General features: G+C 40.8%; 1 protein-coding gene across 1 annotated transcript in view; it reads right to left on the bottom strand.

Annotated features, from left to right (window-relative positions):
- The window catches only part of coa7 (cytochrome c oxidase assembly factor 7), a 29,302-nt gene extending 12,645 nt beyond the window's left edge, over positions 1 to 16,657 (bottom strand). Inside the window, exons 1-3 of the mRNA XM_085152622.1 lie at positions 16,281 to 16,657; positions 16,039 to 16,179; positions 14,016 to 15,547 (exon numbers count right to left, since the gene is read on the bottom strand). Of these exons, the coding sequence (XP_085008748.1) occupies positions 15,102 to 15,547; positions 16,039 to 16,179; positions 16,281 to 16,386 (693 nt within the window). The 5' untranslated portion in view covers positions 16,387 to 16,657 and the 3' untranslated portion in view covers positions 14,016 to 15,101. The remainder of the gene's footprint in view (positions 1 to 14,015; positions 15,548 to 16,038; positions 16,180 to 16,280) is intronic.
- Between the last annotated feature and the right edge of the window lie 40 nt (positions 16,658 to 16,697).

Raw genomic sequence — 16,697 nt, 5'->3', positions numbered from 1 at the left:
GACATGAGGGAGCCTGAAGAACCTGCCGCATTACGAGAAAATAAGCATGTTCCTACCATTTCAAATACAGGTAGGGACATATATTCTAATATTATAGACTAATTTCATGCCATTAATGTTTCTCAGTTGTTCCATGAAATGTAAAGCAACAGGCTGAAAGACTGGAGAAAGAATTCTAATCACATGATCAAAATGAATCATCTACCTTCAGGTAGACAAGCTTTCAGTCCAGCCTGATGTGAGCACTAAATTTGAAACTACAAAAAGAAACCATCTCCTTCTCTTAGCATCTGTTTTGCCTATGCACAGCTTTAAGTCAGTGCTGTAAATATGTCATCTGAAATTTTAGTCACAGGAGTTTAGTGTAGAGTTTTTTCCTCTCCCTCTCAGTCCATGGCTCCTTTCTGTTGTTTTGTTTGTTTGTTTGTTTTTAAAGTCCCTAAAAGTTTACTTCGCAAAAGAACAAAAACCTGCAAAAGGAACAAAACTGTAAGCTTTGTGGGCACTTTACTGATGACAAAGCAAAACCTACTGTGGCCGATCTTGAGAGCAAAACTTGAGCAAAATTGCTTGGCTTTTATTCTGATGAACAGATAAAAACCAGGGTAATAGTGCCTGCCTGAGTTTGAACGATTTCAGTCAAACTTTTTCCTAAAGGTCACCTAGTGTTCGAAACATTAAGTGAACTACTGTTAAACTGTAAGAAAAACTCGCAACCCAGATGCTGAATCTACGATTGTGAGGATTTAATGAAAATCAGTTTCAATCAAATCACACACTAATTCCCATCTTTACAACTTGTTAACCCAGTCTACGATGTTAGTATTAAATATGTGAACATATTTTCCTTCTTTAAGTTAAGAAATGACCACATATCAATGGTGGAGCAACAAAGAAATGGTCCATGCACAAAAATGAGACTGTGCCACATCTACACTGATGGTACCACAAAAAGAAAAACACAGCCTTTCCCAGGACTGGATACCGGGTGGGCCCTCACAGCTAAAAGACATTGCATGCTGCAACCTGACAAACCATACAATTATGTCAGCGCAGGAGTACGCACAAACTCCCACGGTGCTGGTACAACAAAACCTCCTTTTAGACATGCCAAACTCTATATCCCTGCACAGGAAGCTGGTCAGAATCATAGTTGCATTTAAAGAAAAAAAAAAAAAAGGCACAAGATCTTAATGCTTCTCCATCAACACCTGTTATAATTTGAATTTAATTTGTGCACACGCTCCAACCATCAGCTTTTGGTGCCAGTTTTTTCTTTGGCACAAGTATGGCTTTATAAGGGACTGAAATTTTAAATTAATTAGAATTATCCATGACGGATAATAAGGATAAAACTATTATTTTTCTGCTTTACCTTTTTCAACACTGCTCTCATGTTGTCTTTTGTTTTTGTCTTTACAGCAAGCACCAAGAAACACTAATACTATTTTTCTATTAATTTCAACAAATGCATATTTCAAAAGACACAAAAGAAACCATTCAACAACAAACAAGCCTTGTATTTGTGGCCCTAAGCAAGCAGGCCTACCTCACAGCCAAACTTTAACCACAAAAAAAAAAAGTGCCTTTATGAGGCAGGATGAGATCAAAGATCAAATCAGTGAGCTTTACTGAGAGCGTAAGAAGGATATTCTCCTTCAGTGTACTGTATAATCCACTAAATAAGACATTCCAAACAAACAGAAGAATTCAGCATCCCTGCAACAATGAGCTCATCTTCCTCCTACAACCCCCGTCCTCTTTTAGTTGTTCCTTATCTGTTCAGACTATTGACACAAAAGAGCTGCTCCGAGCCAAAACTTAACGTCAGATTCAGCAGGCTTTTCGAAAACAAACACTCTGCCGGCTAGCTATTGTCAGAGTTACATCCTGTGTGTGTATAAGTCTGCAAAGCCAAGTGTTCAGTATGACAAAAGAGGAAAGGGCTTTGGCTTTAAACACAGACCTTAAGTTTCAGTTTTTATCTACAATTCAAGTCACTTTGAACTTGCTTAACTGAGCAAGACTGAGGTAGCGGGCTTCCCATACAGATTAACACGTACTCACACAGAGTGCTGCATGCATGACTTCCCCTTAACATGGCACTGCCCTATCTCCAGGGCCTGATAAAACGAGTAATTACAACTTAAAAACGCACAAAAAAGGGATTGCTGCTGAGAGAGAGAGGCCGAGGGAGAAACTAACAAGTGTGCCTGTGAACACATACACAGCTGTTCGCTCTAAGTCACTAGGTCAGAGGTCACAGGGGAGACTAAAATATGACACCCACACACTGGCCAAGGGGCAGAAAAATGAGGCAATAGAGGACGAGAATAACCAGAAAAAGAAATAAATAAATATCAAACTGAACCCGTCCGAATTATCTGCAGAGACGGAGAGTCAAGCAGCAGAGGCAGATTTTTCCAAATCTGGTCATTGCTGTCTCTCGTACTAATATGGAAAGTACTCTGTATTCCCATCTGATAGCAGCTATGAGAGATTGATTATTTTATCTTTTACTCACAAGACAGAACAATGCAGCGCTGTGCTTCTAGTTAGGGTGTGTGTGTTTGAAAGGGGGAAAGCAAGCCTGTATCAAATGGAAGAAGAGCAACAGCTGAGACTCGAAAAACAGCTGTATCTCTTCAGTCCCCTCCCCCCCTCCGTCCCCTCATCTCCGCTCTCCCTGAATGAGCCCCTCACACCACTTTTCTGATCCTCCTCTCTCTCACACAAACACAGAGGAGAGGCATGGCCAGGGGCTAGCTGCACACACACAAATTATAATATGAAGTGCCCGAGTTACACCGGCGCTGTTGGTTCGAGCCGCTGTTCTCTCAGAGGACAAGTACAGACAGGATCCATGTGGTACTAAACATTCATCTATTGACTATAAATAGGAATGACATTGTTTCCAGCGGCAATGTCACCCTCCCTCTTCTCTTGTCAATCCTTACAACTCTCCCACCTTCATGTCATTCCAGCTGTAGCACAAAAGACATCCGAATAAACCTTCAAGTTAGCGTTTCACGTGGAAAACAGAATCAAACGCAGGCCTGTCAATCGAGGCAGCAACCGTTACTGTCATAAGAGCCAGTTGTGAGGGAAAGAAAAATCTGTATGCCTTAAAAAGATGGTGACGCATCTTATTACATATAATACAGAGTCTGGCATTGCTCACAGGTGTAAATAATTACAAAACAGAACAATTGTGAAGGGGAGGAAAGCTGTATATAGGTTTGGGCCTTCTTTGGAACAGTACCTTTCGGCACTTTTTCAGACAGAAGTTATTCTTTTAGTAAGGCAAATTTTGAAAATTACAGTCTAATTCAAGTCTACTTTGATAATACATGACATACAGCAGCCTTGGGGTGTTTAAAATAGTAAAAAGCAAATAAAATAGGGTGAGAAGTTCATAGGGTGAGAAGTTCGGCCAGCCGGGAGGGGCTCAGAGTAGAGCCGCTGGTGCTCCACATCGAAAGGAGCCAGCTGAGGTGGTTCGGGCATCTGACAAGGATGCCCCCTGGGCGCCTCCTGGGTGAGGTGTTCCGGGCATGTCCCACCAGGAGGAGGCCCCGGGGCAGCGCTGGAGAGATTATCTCTCTCGGCTGGCCTGGGAATGCCTTGGTGTTCCCCCGGATAAGCTGGAGGAGGTGGCTGGGGAGAGGGAGGTCTGGGCCTCTCTGCTTAGGCTGCTGCCCCCGTGACCCGGCCTCGGATAAAGCGGATGAAGATGGATGGATGGAAATAAAATAGGCTAATTTCAAGTCCAGCTGTAGATCAAGCATCGCAGCAAATCAGCATGCTTGGACCCGTAAATTCTCAATTTTCCTTTCTTTAGATTTTGATCAATTTTGTAAATCCTGGTCTATGATAAATGATTATCTAGAGGATGTTCACTGGCTTGTGAGTGCCAAGTCGTTAGCCAATGGGGATGTGCGTTTCACAATTAGACCTGCCCCTTTTCTCAGCACACCTCACTCCAAAACCCTGAGATGGTGATGGCGAAAATCCTTTCCTGGAGGCTTCACAGTAGCAACATCCATCTTTTATATTGTCTATGGCTGTGAAGCATATGTAGTTAAAGAGATTTTTTTTTTTAAAAGAAAGGAAGAAAGAAAATAAACTTTCTTATGTTCATATTTGTCTATTCTATCCATTTGTGTCAAATAAACTCCTTGTGACATTAAGGTTTACCATTTTGTCAGTTTGCCTTTTAGAAAGTATTCAAGTTTATCACTTTAGATATTAAGCACATTTCTTATTTAGTTAAATTCCACCATTTGCTCTCAGAGTGGAAATTTTAGATGTTTTCATAAAATCCTAAATAAAATTAAAAAAAATCCATTAATCTCAACACCTGCAATAATTTCGCATACATACAAAAAGGCTGCACAGAATGAATTAATACCCAGGCTGACAGTTGGTGATGCAACATGCGCAACTTCAGGCATGTGCAAGCAAGTCTGTGTGCAAGCCTAGACCCAACTTGTGGGAAACCTGACAAAGGCGACAGGAAAGAGATCATTCTTAGTACCACAAATCTAAATGGATCCTTTGAAATGATAGAGAAACACATCTGCCTGGGATATGAATCATCTCTACTCATTTATCAAAGAGGTGCTGGAGAGTTAAAAAGGAAAAAAGAAAATAACAGGTGGGGAGGATACAGCACCTTATTTTCATAGTGTGCTTGAGGTCAAAAAGCCCACCTGCTGACTATCAGATGAGGAGGAAAGAGTAGAAGTGAAAACATTGGGAGCAGAATAAAGCGAAAGGAAGATGGAACAAAACACAGAGCTAGAATCGTGTTTGTCTGTATCTGATCTATTGTCTTTGGCCGGGTTCAAGACCAAGTTCACAAGTTTCCGTGAGATAGCTGTGGCTCGGCTCTCAGTTTTGCACCCAAAGCCAAAAACACTCAAGGTTCAGACAGATGGATGAGGCTCTGTTGTGAGACCACAAAGACTTGTCTTCAGCGCCGATACAGACCGGTGGATCAGGACAATATGCAGGGGGAAGTGGAAGGGTGAGGCATCTGTCTGTTTATGTTCAATACAGCCTGAGGGGTAGTACATCACAATCCTGTTTTTTAATTTGGAGAACCAAACATCACAAGTCTGTATACATAATGAGCCAGTTTAGTGTGGAGTTTATAGCTGTGGGAATTTTAAAAGACAGTATAAACTAAATAAATACGTTTTATTATTACACACCATCAGCAGCAATACACTTTGCAAGTCACATACTTTCTACAAGTAGTTTAAACTAAAATCAGCGACCTCAATCTCAACTCCAGTTGTGCCCACCATTCCCTTACCTTTGGTGGTTAAATTAATCCTCTAATAACCACATTATCTCTCTTTAAACACTGCTCATGTGCATCCAGTTGGTCTTCCTGGTTTTGAATAATCGTTTTAAATTTTTGCGCATCTCCAAGCAGCTCCTCTGAAATCCCTGCCATTATTGCCACAAAAGCTTTCAGAATATCTTCAAAGATCTCTCACTTCCTCGTTTCTGAGCAGGAACACGTGCCAATCCTCGTCCACTAACTCAGCAATTTTTCAACTAACGTTCTGTCTTATTAACATCGGATTCCTCGGGCTCAGCAAGCATTGCAAATCCGTTACTCCGCCCCGCCACCATCTTGACACTATGGTAGCTAATCCTATTTGTGAAACATGCCTATAATTAAAGTAATTCTGAATATTTTGTCCTACAGAATCATATTAACAGAAAACCCTGCTAATTGAAAGCTTTTGAAGAGCGAGATTATTTCCTTCAGGGTTATTCAAATGTAACCCAATTCCCAAATCATAAGATCGCCAAAGAAATCTTCACATAATTCTTTAAGCAGATCAGGGCTGCATTGCATTTCATTTTGCATTTAGTCCTCCATTGTATTTTTTTAGTTAATATTCAGGACATGCTACAACACAGAAGTTTAAAAAAGAAAAAACAGTGGAAAAGCCTCATAACTCTTTTTCAAGTTCGCCTTTAAGACTAAGGCTTTTTATTATAGGATGTCCCTGAACTCAGTTCAGGAGTTTATGACTCCAAATGCCTCTAACCTGACACACCAACCCAGACCAACACCCATGAGTTTTGAAATAATGCTGGTCATGGAATAAAGAAGTGAAAAGGAAAATAAGTTCAATAAAAAATATTTGCAAAACTTTTGTGAACAATTAAGTTTTTACTGTTTTGTTTTTTGTTTTTTTTTTTAAATCTTGTTCTAAGGCCCAAAGGATTTTCTAAGGATTTTTGACTCTTCTCAATAGCTCAAAGTCACTTGCCGTTTAACATAATTTTGTGACTAACCAGCTGTTAAACTCCAACTAACACAAAACTCAAGGTTTTCACGTCTGTGTTTTTCCACTTTTTCTGAAGTTTGATTATTTTTTGGCGTTCAGAATGGATGGTTTTTAGTGTAATACTGTCCACGGTGATAGTACTATAAATGTTTACACAGTACAAAAATGTCATATCACTGATATTGCGAGTGCAACACCATGCGTTCATGTTCCCCAGTGCATGCAACAATGAAACAAGCCAAGGTGTGTCTCTGAGCCACAAGTCAGCCTGTGATGACGCATTAGTGCCTGATAAGGGAGTTACTTCATCAACTTGCAACAAAGTATGATTTGCAAAAAAATAATAATAATAACTACTATTCCCACTTAAGTTGGAAACAAAAAAAAAAAAAAGTGTTTTATCACTTTAGGCAAAATCACTATGAAGTACAACCAGGGCCTGAACGGGGAGATGCTAGGCGCTAGTGATGTGCAACCCAAATGTAAACAAATAACTCAACTCAGAACCACTAGCTGCACTCACTTGCTGAGCTTTCTATGACAGGAAGCAGTGGATGGAAATTACTGATGCAGTTACATAGTGGAAGTGCAGGGCTTTAAGCAATTGGTTATTATTACAAGCTACCTTTGTTTTATGCTGCATGCACTAATACTGGAGCTGGTACTGGCACCCTGTTTCAATAGATTCACACTTCAAATTAGGAAGTGTGTCATCAGTGACAACAGCTCTCTGCAAAACACACTTGCTAATTTTGCTGACTACAAGCATCAATAAAATATTCCGTTTTTTTTTTTTTTTTTTAAACTGGCACAGTGTATACCCAGATTTTAAGGCTTGTCCTGCTAGTTTGGTATATGATGGACAACAACTATTATACTAACAAAGTGTCTCTGTTGGCATTTGAACTGAATTTTTGTTCCTGTTCCTCCTATTTAGCTTATAGGAGCTAAAGCATTAATACATCCCTTATATTTATGGAAGTATATTCACACAGATCAAGAGATAGACAAAAGGCACTGAAAACTTACCTCAAAAAGCAAAAGCCTGTCTGATTATTGATTCAACAGGTTGCACTTCAGATTTCTTATATTGTATTCCAACTGGCCACAGCTAACTGGAAATACTGAAAAAGGCAACATCTTCAAAACTTTAAGCTGATAATTCAACACCTGCAGCACTTTGATGATTTCAGCTTTAGGGTGACTTATTAAAAATACGATCAACATACTCAAAGCATAGCAAAAGAGAGATGAAAGCATCTCAGCTCAGTCTAGGGCTGGGCGATATGACCCAAAATTCATATCTCGATATATTTTACCTGGACGGCGATATAAGATATATATCTCGATATTTTTTTTTAAGCCATAAAGTAAGAACAAAAAGAGAGTTCTTAGTCAAAGCTGTGTCCCAGATGTCACACAGGCACTTTTATTAACATAGAGCATAGATGTACATAAAATTTACTCAAAAATAAATTATGAGCATTTATTAAATAATAATGCTCCATAAATAAAAGAAAACAATGTTGTTTTTGTGCATAACAAAAAGCTCACAATTGTGCAGTCAAAATGTAAACTAAAAGATGCAGAGCATAGTAACAAAGACAGATTTCACAGCTGCTCTGTTCCCAACTTCTACTGTGTGACTGACAGCATTGAGTTTGAAATCCTCTTCATAACCACGTCTCTTAACAGGTGCCATTTATGGTCCTTATACACACACACACACAATACGGTAATATTACGTTGAAGCACAGTACGTATCACTCCGCGAGGCTCCTCGGTAGCCGTAATGCTCCGACAATCTATCAACCGGTGCAGCACCTTAGCTTACCAAAGTCGTACTAAAACATTTTTTGACAGATTGCTGAGCGCTGTGCAGCACATAAAATCGCTTCGCGGCCATCAAGCACAACCAGAATTCATACATAAGGCGCGCTGTCAACTTTTGAGAAAATGAAAGGATTTTAGGCCGTGCAGCGCCTCTGGGCTGCATGGCGTTAGCGTGGTTAGCTCGTTAGCGTGGTTAGCTAGCTAACACGTTGACGGCGTCCAGCCCCACGCACGGGGCGATGCGCAGTAACTCGTTAACGGAGATTTGCCGTGTCCATCTTGTCGCTTCCTGTAGGTGAAGCGATGGGGGAGGAGGGGGATTTGTGTTCAGTGAAGGAGGGGCGAGGCCGAGTAATGTTGCGTAAAGACAAAAGTGGACGAAAGAGAGGCAAACTTGCGGCTCCACAAGTATAGTTATAACGTAACATAGACTATATCGATATAAAGGATATTGTCACATCTTATATCTCGTATAAAAATATATCGATATTTTTTAAAAACTCGATATATCGCCCAGCTCTAGCTCAGTCCCATACTAGAATGGTTTACGAGAACTAATATTGTGCCGTTATATTGCTAAATCAATAGTCTGTGCCTCAAGAAAGGCCAGAATGAGTCTACATTCACATATGCACCGGTATTTTACTCAACATTGCTTTTTCAATGCATTTTAGCCTTCATCCACATATAAACAGCATATAGGATTAGTGAAAACTAAGCTTTTGGAAAACTCCTGCCAGGATAAAGACCTTTGGAAATGTGCACTTTTTTTAAACATTAAAAAACAAACAAACAAAAAAAACGCTGTACGTATGGATGTACCCTTAAATATCCATGCAGTGCAAGATGGCACAAACAAATAGGACGATCATCAGTTTAATATATTCAACACCGAATGCTGTGTCACAGCTGCAGTGATGCAGCAATCACAACGGGCAAGTCTCGACACTCTGGTGAAAATTTCTTTTACTGCAAAAAACTAATAAAGAAAAAAAAATTACCCGATTTCCTAAAAGTCCAAGGTTTAAAATGAGAGTTGTCTTTAATAATTTATTCCAGGTTACTTAAGAATATATAATGATTATAGTCAAGTAACGGGTTAAAAATGTTAGTGCTCAGCAGCACCATCAGTAAGACTCCAGCCGATTAGTAGCAGAGCTAAATTCAACTTGTTGTGGACTGTTAAGTCTTATCTTCATAGCATAATATTTATTCATAGAAGGAAAAGGGATGAGCTTATTGTTTATTCAATTTCTAGCAATGTAAGGAGGCATACTGTAAGCAACAGTCAGAGTGCACTCCAGTGGACAAGCTATGGGATTTTTACATTACCAAGTGTCCACTTATGGCCTATGTTCTGTTTAAAACAAACAAACAAATAAATCTTCATATGATACATTCTGATACAGTTATATCTACGACAGGCCGGTAAAATCAAAATCAATAAAATGAGTCACACTCAACAACAATGGATGATAAGTGATAGACATGTTTACGAGCTTCATATTTAGAAGAAGACATAAGCAAGCAGGAAGTGGAGGTGATGGGGCTAGATAAATGAAAGTACTACAACATACAAGGTACTGTAAGTCTTGCTGCCTGATAACTGGAAGAATGAAATACAGGCTGACGAGGCAGAACTAAAATAGCGTCATGTCCACTCAAAACATGAAAGCATAGTGAAAGAGAAAGTGAGCAAAGTTACACAACTAAGAAGCAAGGCACTAGTAGTGTTGAGAGATGGGTGGACACCAGCCTAGTCTTTCATGTGTTAGCCACTCCCATGAGTGGTTAAATCTCAAGGCCTCTAGCAACTGCTCAGCCTATTGTACCGTGTGTTTAGCGGGGTGTGTATGTGAGAGATACAACCACCAGCCAGTTTCCGTTTCAATACTGCCTGTGTCCGCCGGCCCCCAGTGGCCTCTACTTCTCCTAAACAAGAGCTGTGATTACAACAGAGCAGGAACCACATGGCAAACGCACTCATAACAATAAGAGACACTTTTACATGACTTCCTCAAAATTTGTTGGGTATACAGCAAAGGGAAAAAAATATAGAGTCACGTTGCTCAATCCTACGCAGTGAAACGCGGTGCCTGCCTCTGAGATTCTGCATGCATTATCCTCGTCTCTTATCTTCTTCTCGCGCCGTGATGTACGCAGGCAACTAGTCAAGCTCATATCCACAACACCCACTTCATCCACTAACTGCCAGTAACATTCGAAACACCTCGTGCATAGAAAAGTTTATCAAAAACACAATATATTATTATCAGTGTTCCAAAACTCCTTGTCAAGCACAACGACCTGTTATATAACTCCCAGTAGTAGCACAGATCTTTGGTGGCTTTGTGGCGTCTGCATGCAATGCTGAAAATGAACACGCACATAACCAAATTTGTACTTGCAGTGACGGTGCCAGGGCTGGGGAGGCATCAGAGGAAGAGTGTGACGACATGTGACTTCGCAGTTCCATCTGCGCTGAATGGATGTGCCAGACACACGCATAAAGTTACCCTGGCAACTGAGCAACGGCACTGGTTGGAGGTCAGAGAGAGAAAAGGAGAGATGCAGACCAAAACGCTCCTAGAATATGTAAAAGGAGCCCACAAACCAACTGCTTATTCATTTAGAAAGCTGCACTTTGCATTTTCTTACACAGACGCATGCAGGCTGCGTCGAGGAACGTTACACATAAACAGCAGCCAACGTGACGCAATGTAGAGCAGAGACACACAATCTGAGAAAGACCAGGGGTTACACTTGATGACGCAAAAGCTCTACAATGCTTAGCCCTTTCTCCTGTAAACACACGGCTCCGATTCTGAGAGGGGAGTTTTATTTCACTCACACAGATGTAATCTCAGACTAATCACATTTGCAAGCCTTGGACGGAGCAGTTACGCTGCAGTGCTGAACAGATGGGCCCACGTAGATGAAGCATTTCTGGGATTAGCCTGGCCCAGACGGCTGAGGTGGCATGTAGAGTTACCAAAGGACAGTTTCTAAAAAAAATAGCTGGGGCTCAAATTACATTACAGAGAGTCGCTGAATATCAGTGATTGTAAATGGAAGTGTATGTGTGTATGTGTATGTTAAAATCCTCAGTATAACTGATTTTCTCGCTCAGACTGTAAAGGCACTTTGTTTAAATTTTTAGCATACAGCTTGCTAATGCACAAGATTAAGTGGAATATATAAACTGAAACCAACATGATATTATTGTATACAGACAGAAAGACACAAAGAATCAGATTAACCACTGAAAAAGAAAGAAAGAAAGAAAAACTCCCAATAATCATTAAATACAGCATTTTGTAAATAGGGTTGCAGATGGGAGTTGTGTTCCTCTGGACCAATGCAAAGCTCCATGTAAGGTAGAATAGTAGAGCAACTGTATTTTATTGGATTACATTCCTAAGCCCTAGGGATGCACTGATTGTGAAATTCTGGACTGACACCAATGATTAAAACATTTCAGCCGTTAGGCTGTGCAGATACAGATTCTGTTAGTTTGCATTGTTTTTGTAATGATTTATTCTGACTTCTTGTGCCAAAGAAATGTATCTTTGTTATAAAATTAAATAAATAACTGTCAGGCCTTGATTACATTATCTTGGATCAGTTCATTTAAATTTATTAAACTGGATCCCAGATACAAACAAAAGAAGAACACGAGCCACTGTCATCAGTGAATGTAATCTCGGGGTGTTTGCTACATATATAAAATAATTTAAAAAGAAAAAAATATCTCCCAGTCACAGAGAATTTGCCCTTCAACTAAAGGGAAAATTACCAGGTCTATAATAATAATAATAATAATAATAATAATTTATTGGTTAGAAATGTCAAGTTTTATGTTGAGTTCACTCAACATTAAAATACATTTAAGGTTTTCAAATGGTTTAAAAAAACAAAAAAACAAAAAAACAAAACAGGAAATACTTACATTTCTGTTAAGTAAGGTAACAGACTTTTTGCATACAAAATCATGCTCACACACATAGCCAGCTGCCCCCCACCCCCACTCCAAAAGGGCTGGTTTGAGCCATGAAAATCCCTTTTACTTATAGGCCGATGGCAGTCAAGACAAACACAATCCTACTAAGCCCAACATTTAAGAGAAGCTGACTAAATGATTCAGATGCACCCTTCAAACACACAAGACTACTGTCTTGAAGACTAAACTTTCACTGTTCTCAATGCTTCCCCTTTCTTTACTTTGAGTTAAAATTAAGTCAAAAACCAAAAAGAATTCCAAGCAGTTTCTTTCTTTGACATTTGGAAGTCTGAGGATCTCTGGCATTTGGAAGGAAATAGTTTTCCAAATGCCAAAGTTTTCTCTTCCTTTAGGCTCAACATTAACTGTAAGTACTCCGTGACTATGGTCTTGGAACTGGCATGACTGCCACAGTAATACTACCCAATGGATAAAAAACCTTCTGCATATATTTAACCGTTACAAAGGGCTAAGGCAAACAGGACTGTCAGTCATTTCTCCATAATGCGACACTGCAGCACTCTAAAGGCATGCTAGTCATCTGCGTGAACCAGTAACCTCCGGGTCATATGTTAAGTGTTGGGAACAGCAGCCTCACACAGCCACACCAAATATCATATGGAACATTCCTTCGAGTCCTTTAAAACAGGGCGAGAGAGGCGAGCAACAGCAAAGGGTCACAGAGGACGCTCACAAAGACTGTGCTGCACAGGACTGAGCAGAGGGAGGCTTTGTTTAATAGTGACTCGTGCGTGGATTCTATTCTTACCTCTGGATATTCCCAATCTCTCAAATGAAAGAGGACTGAAATATAAAAAAAAAATCAAGCATGCTGGAAAAGGGATTTCAGCTGTGAGCCAAATCTACACACTAAATTTTGGCGTACTATAGCTGAAGCCTGTCACTGCCACACAGACAGCCTTGATCCACAACCACTTTACATCAACGGAGCTAGACAGTTACTTGGAACATACAAAGCAGCTGGCTGATTTTCAGTGTGGAAGATAAGATGTAACTGCTTGATTTAAACCTCCTACCAACTGCACTTCCAAAATTTCCTATCAGTGAGGTTGAGAACCCCTGGTTGCCCCCTTTTCTCAGACTCCAAATAACCTCCCTGTTCTTCTTTTGTGGTTATTCTTAAACTAAGACGTGCTTTAGAAAAGACAAGATAGACGTTGCTTGTGCACTGTATTGTTCGTGGGTGAACCCACACCACACCCAAAGCACTCCCCAGAGGGGTGCTTTGCAGGGGGTTCACCGCCAATGAGCCATCCCGAGCAGAGAGCCTGCAGTGGCCCGTGGCTGCTAAGTAAGCTGTGCTGGTTTAGCAGCACAAACGGGTCGACATAAACTCCCTGCCCCGACACAGAAAGTCAGATACACTAATCGCTAACTACCTAGCTCTCCCCACTCTTCTCATAGGTTTCCATGTGAATTAGCATGATGCATTTACTGTCAACTAGCTTGCACGTTGATCTATTGTTAGCCAAACTCCTTGGTACTGCTTCTTGATGTGTGTATTTATGTGTGCGGTGGGGCGACCTGTACATTCACGTGAGTGGATGAGATAAGAATATAATAGCTAAAATACAATGCTGCACCCAGCTACAGAGAGTCTGCGTTACAAAAAAAAGACGACCAGCCTCACTCGCGCTTTGCTCCAGTATCTCCGCGTCCGCTCCTCGCGATGGATGCCGATTTACTTTGATAAGCATCCTGCATTTTAAAACAAACACACCCAAACCGCTCGTCAAGCTTGACGCTACGTTAGCTAGCTATCGCGACGGATGGGAAGGGATTTCTTTGCAATTGTGTCGCTAACGATGGCAAACTTTGTCCCGTCGTGTTCTGTAACTGTAACTCACCGAAGTGCGCCGTTTTGCTCTTTCTTCTTCTGGTATTCCAGCGGGCACATCAGCGGAAAGCAGGCTGCTAACCGTTTTTGTTAGGCTAACACTCCCGGACACGACGATGCGCCTCGCAACAGCTGTGTTCTGTTTTGAATGAGGGCTGAGGAGGAGAGGAGACGCCGCTAACGGGCGGAGCTTCCCGGGTGCACAGTGGGCCGATCTGCCCTTTATCCTCTGCAGTAGCTCTTAATGTACGGAGACCTTTTGCTACTCTTTATATCATCCGCAGGTTGTCAATGCACTGCCAGTTAAAGGCTTGGCAGATGGGATTCGCACAGCCCGCCCTCTATTGTAGTGCCGGACTTCTGTTTGAAGGGCTGGTTGGCTTCAAAAGGGCTAAAAGTTCATGGGTTCTCCTCTGACTCCCTCTTGTGGACAAGACATCATTGTGCTTTTCAAAATTGTTGAGAATGCTATTTTTTCACCCTAGTTATAGTGTTTGTGTCCCCACAGTGGAAATGGCGCATTTTATGAGATACAACTGGAGTTAGTGATGACTTCTCAGCACTTTTCACACTTTGCGATGGCATCTGGGCAGGTTGAATTAGACCCTTTAGTGGGGCAGTTTTGGCCCAGGCCACATGTTTGACGTCTCTGCTTAGTATAGTATAAGCTTAATATAAAATCTTCAAAGCAACACTAAAACTAGGTGTGAAATAACAAAAAAAGAAATTAGACTTTAGAGGGAAAGGAGAACTAATTGAAATGATATTAATGATATAACTAAAATAAAGTGATCTAGACCTTTTTTATCTGATGGGTATATTTGTTTCAAACTTTATATGCTCATGTGTAGTCATTTATACACCACAAATCACAGAAACATGGGGAAAAAAATCAACACTTGCACAGAAATGAGATGAATGTACCATTTTTATTTTCTTTGCAAATGTTTTGAATGTACTGATGCACTTAATCATGTTTTTAAAAATAATAGACATTATCTTCAATCTTTGAACCCTGTGAACGAGGTGGATTTATTGAAACAAACTATCTAACAAATAATCTAAACCAAAACGACGATAATTCAACAAAAGTGTGCTACTCCCCAAACTTAAGCTGCCTTTCCTTTTCTAAACCATGCAGCTCCCTTGCTCGATTTTTCAGCTCCTCTGCTTTCTTTTCGTCCTTTTCTGTACCATCCCCAAGTCTGTACATGCGACTTGCATTGGCACAGCCCCACACGTGTCCCAGCTCACAAGCCCTGTTAGCGTATTTTAGAGCGAGAGCCATATCTGATGCCACCCCTTTGGAATTGCCCTCAATGAACAAAGCGCTGAGGTTAAAGCAGGAAGGAGCGAATCCACCTGCGCAGGCCTTCTCATAGTACTGCCGAGCTGCTTTCAGGTCAGGTCCTCCTTCCATAGCTTGTCCGTCATGGGCTAAAAGACCAACATTATGGCAAGCGTCTACAGACTTCTTTCCTCCAGAATTGCAGGAGTGCAGAAAACAAGAGTAGGCTGCTTTTAGACACTGGTTGACTCCACCTGGTGGAGAAAAAAAGATTAGGGGATCAACTTTTGTAATGTTTTGTAATTTTGTAATGGCATTACTTAAGTAGAAGTAACCTTAGAGGTCATCCATGCTAGTAACAAGCTGCAAAATGTATCAAAGGATCAAAATTACAAGTAGTACTTAAATGACTGGTGATAATATGTGCACTATATTATGCACAGTTGCTTCAATAGGTCATCACTTCAGAAGCTTATCCTGGAAACTTTTCAGCTTTTACAGTTGTGCTGACACAAAATACTGTGACAGCTAAAGGAACCACGGACCAGTTAGGCTTAGTGGTTGCCCTTTCATGAGCTTTTCTTATAAAATCTTAATTTGAATAAAATAAAATGGCACAATATTTTGATTTCACATTGAAATGTAGTAGGGTAGATATAAAAGTCTAACAGAAACCCAAAGCCTTCAGTATAGTGTTTAGTATTTAACACTTCAGAAAAGACAAATAAGGAGGTTAAATATCCACCTTTGCCGGTGACATGGTAAGCACCGAGTTTATAGCAGCTCTCTCCATGCCCATGCGTCTCACAGTTATGTTTGAGCACCTGTGCTGCAGAATCGTAGTTCTTCTTGACCCCTTCCAAGTAGTCAGCGAGCCTTTGGCACCCTAAAAGCATTAAACAGGGGGCAAAAAGTGAGGAAAGCAGAACTGCATAGCTACCATGTGTTTCAGCACCACCGATCTGTGAACAGCTCAGAAACTTCTACCTTCAGGATCGTTCTCCTTGTAGCACTGAAAGCTGTACTCCACGCCTAAATTATCCAAAAACTGCTTCACTTCCTTCTCGTCTTCAAAATTTATAAGTCCAGCCATTTCTCCGCTTTACTTGAACTAGTTTCACCTCTGCAACAATCACATGTGCTCAGCTCCTCACGGCATCCACCGCTGCTGCTTGACCTTGATGACTGACTTTGATATGCGATGCTGAAAAAGTTCTTCCCAAAACGCAAAGGTCTATCTGGATGCTTACCGTTAAATGTGAAGTCATTATATGAGCAAAGTGTGCTTGATGGTATAATAGTGTCGCTTCGAAAAACAGATGAACGCGGTCACGTTTGTCTTCGGCTGTTCGCTTCCTGGTTTTGTAACCCTTCCTTGCGGGCTTCCGTAGTCCAGCCCCCCTT

This window comes from Neolamprologus multifasciatus, chromosome 23, assembly GCF_963576455.1.
Source record: "Neolamprologus multifasciatus chromosome 23, fNeoMul1.2, whole genome shotgun sequence".
Classification (NCBI taxonomy): Eukaryota; Metazoa; Chordata; class Actinopteri; order Cichliformes; family Cichlidae; genus Neolamprologus; species Neolamprologus multifasciatus.
Note: the sequence above shows the minus strand (reverse complement) of the source record. Positions and strands in the feature narration are given on the sequence as shown.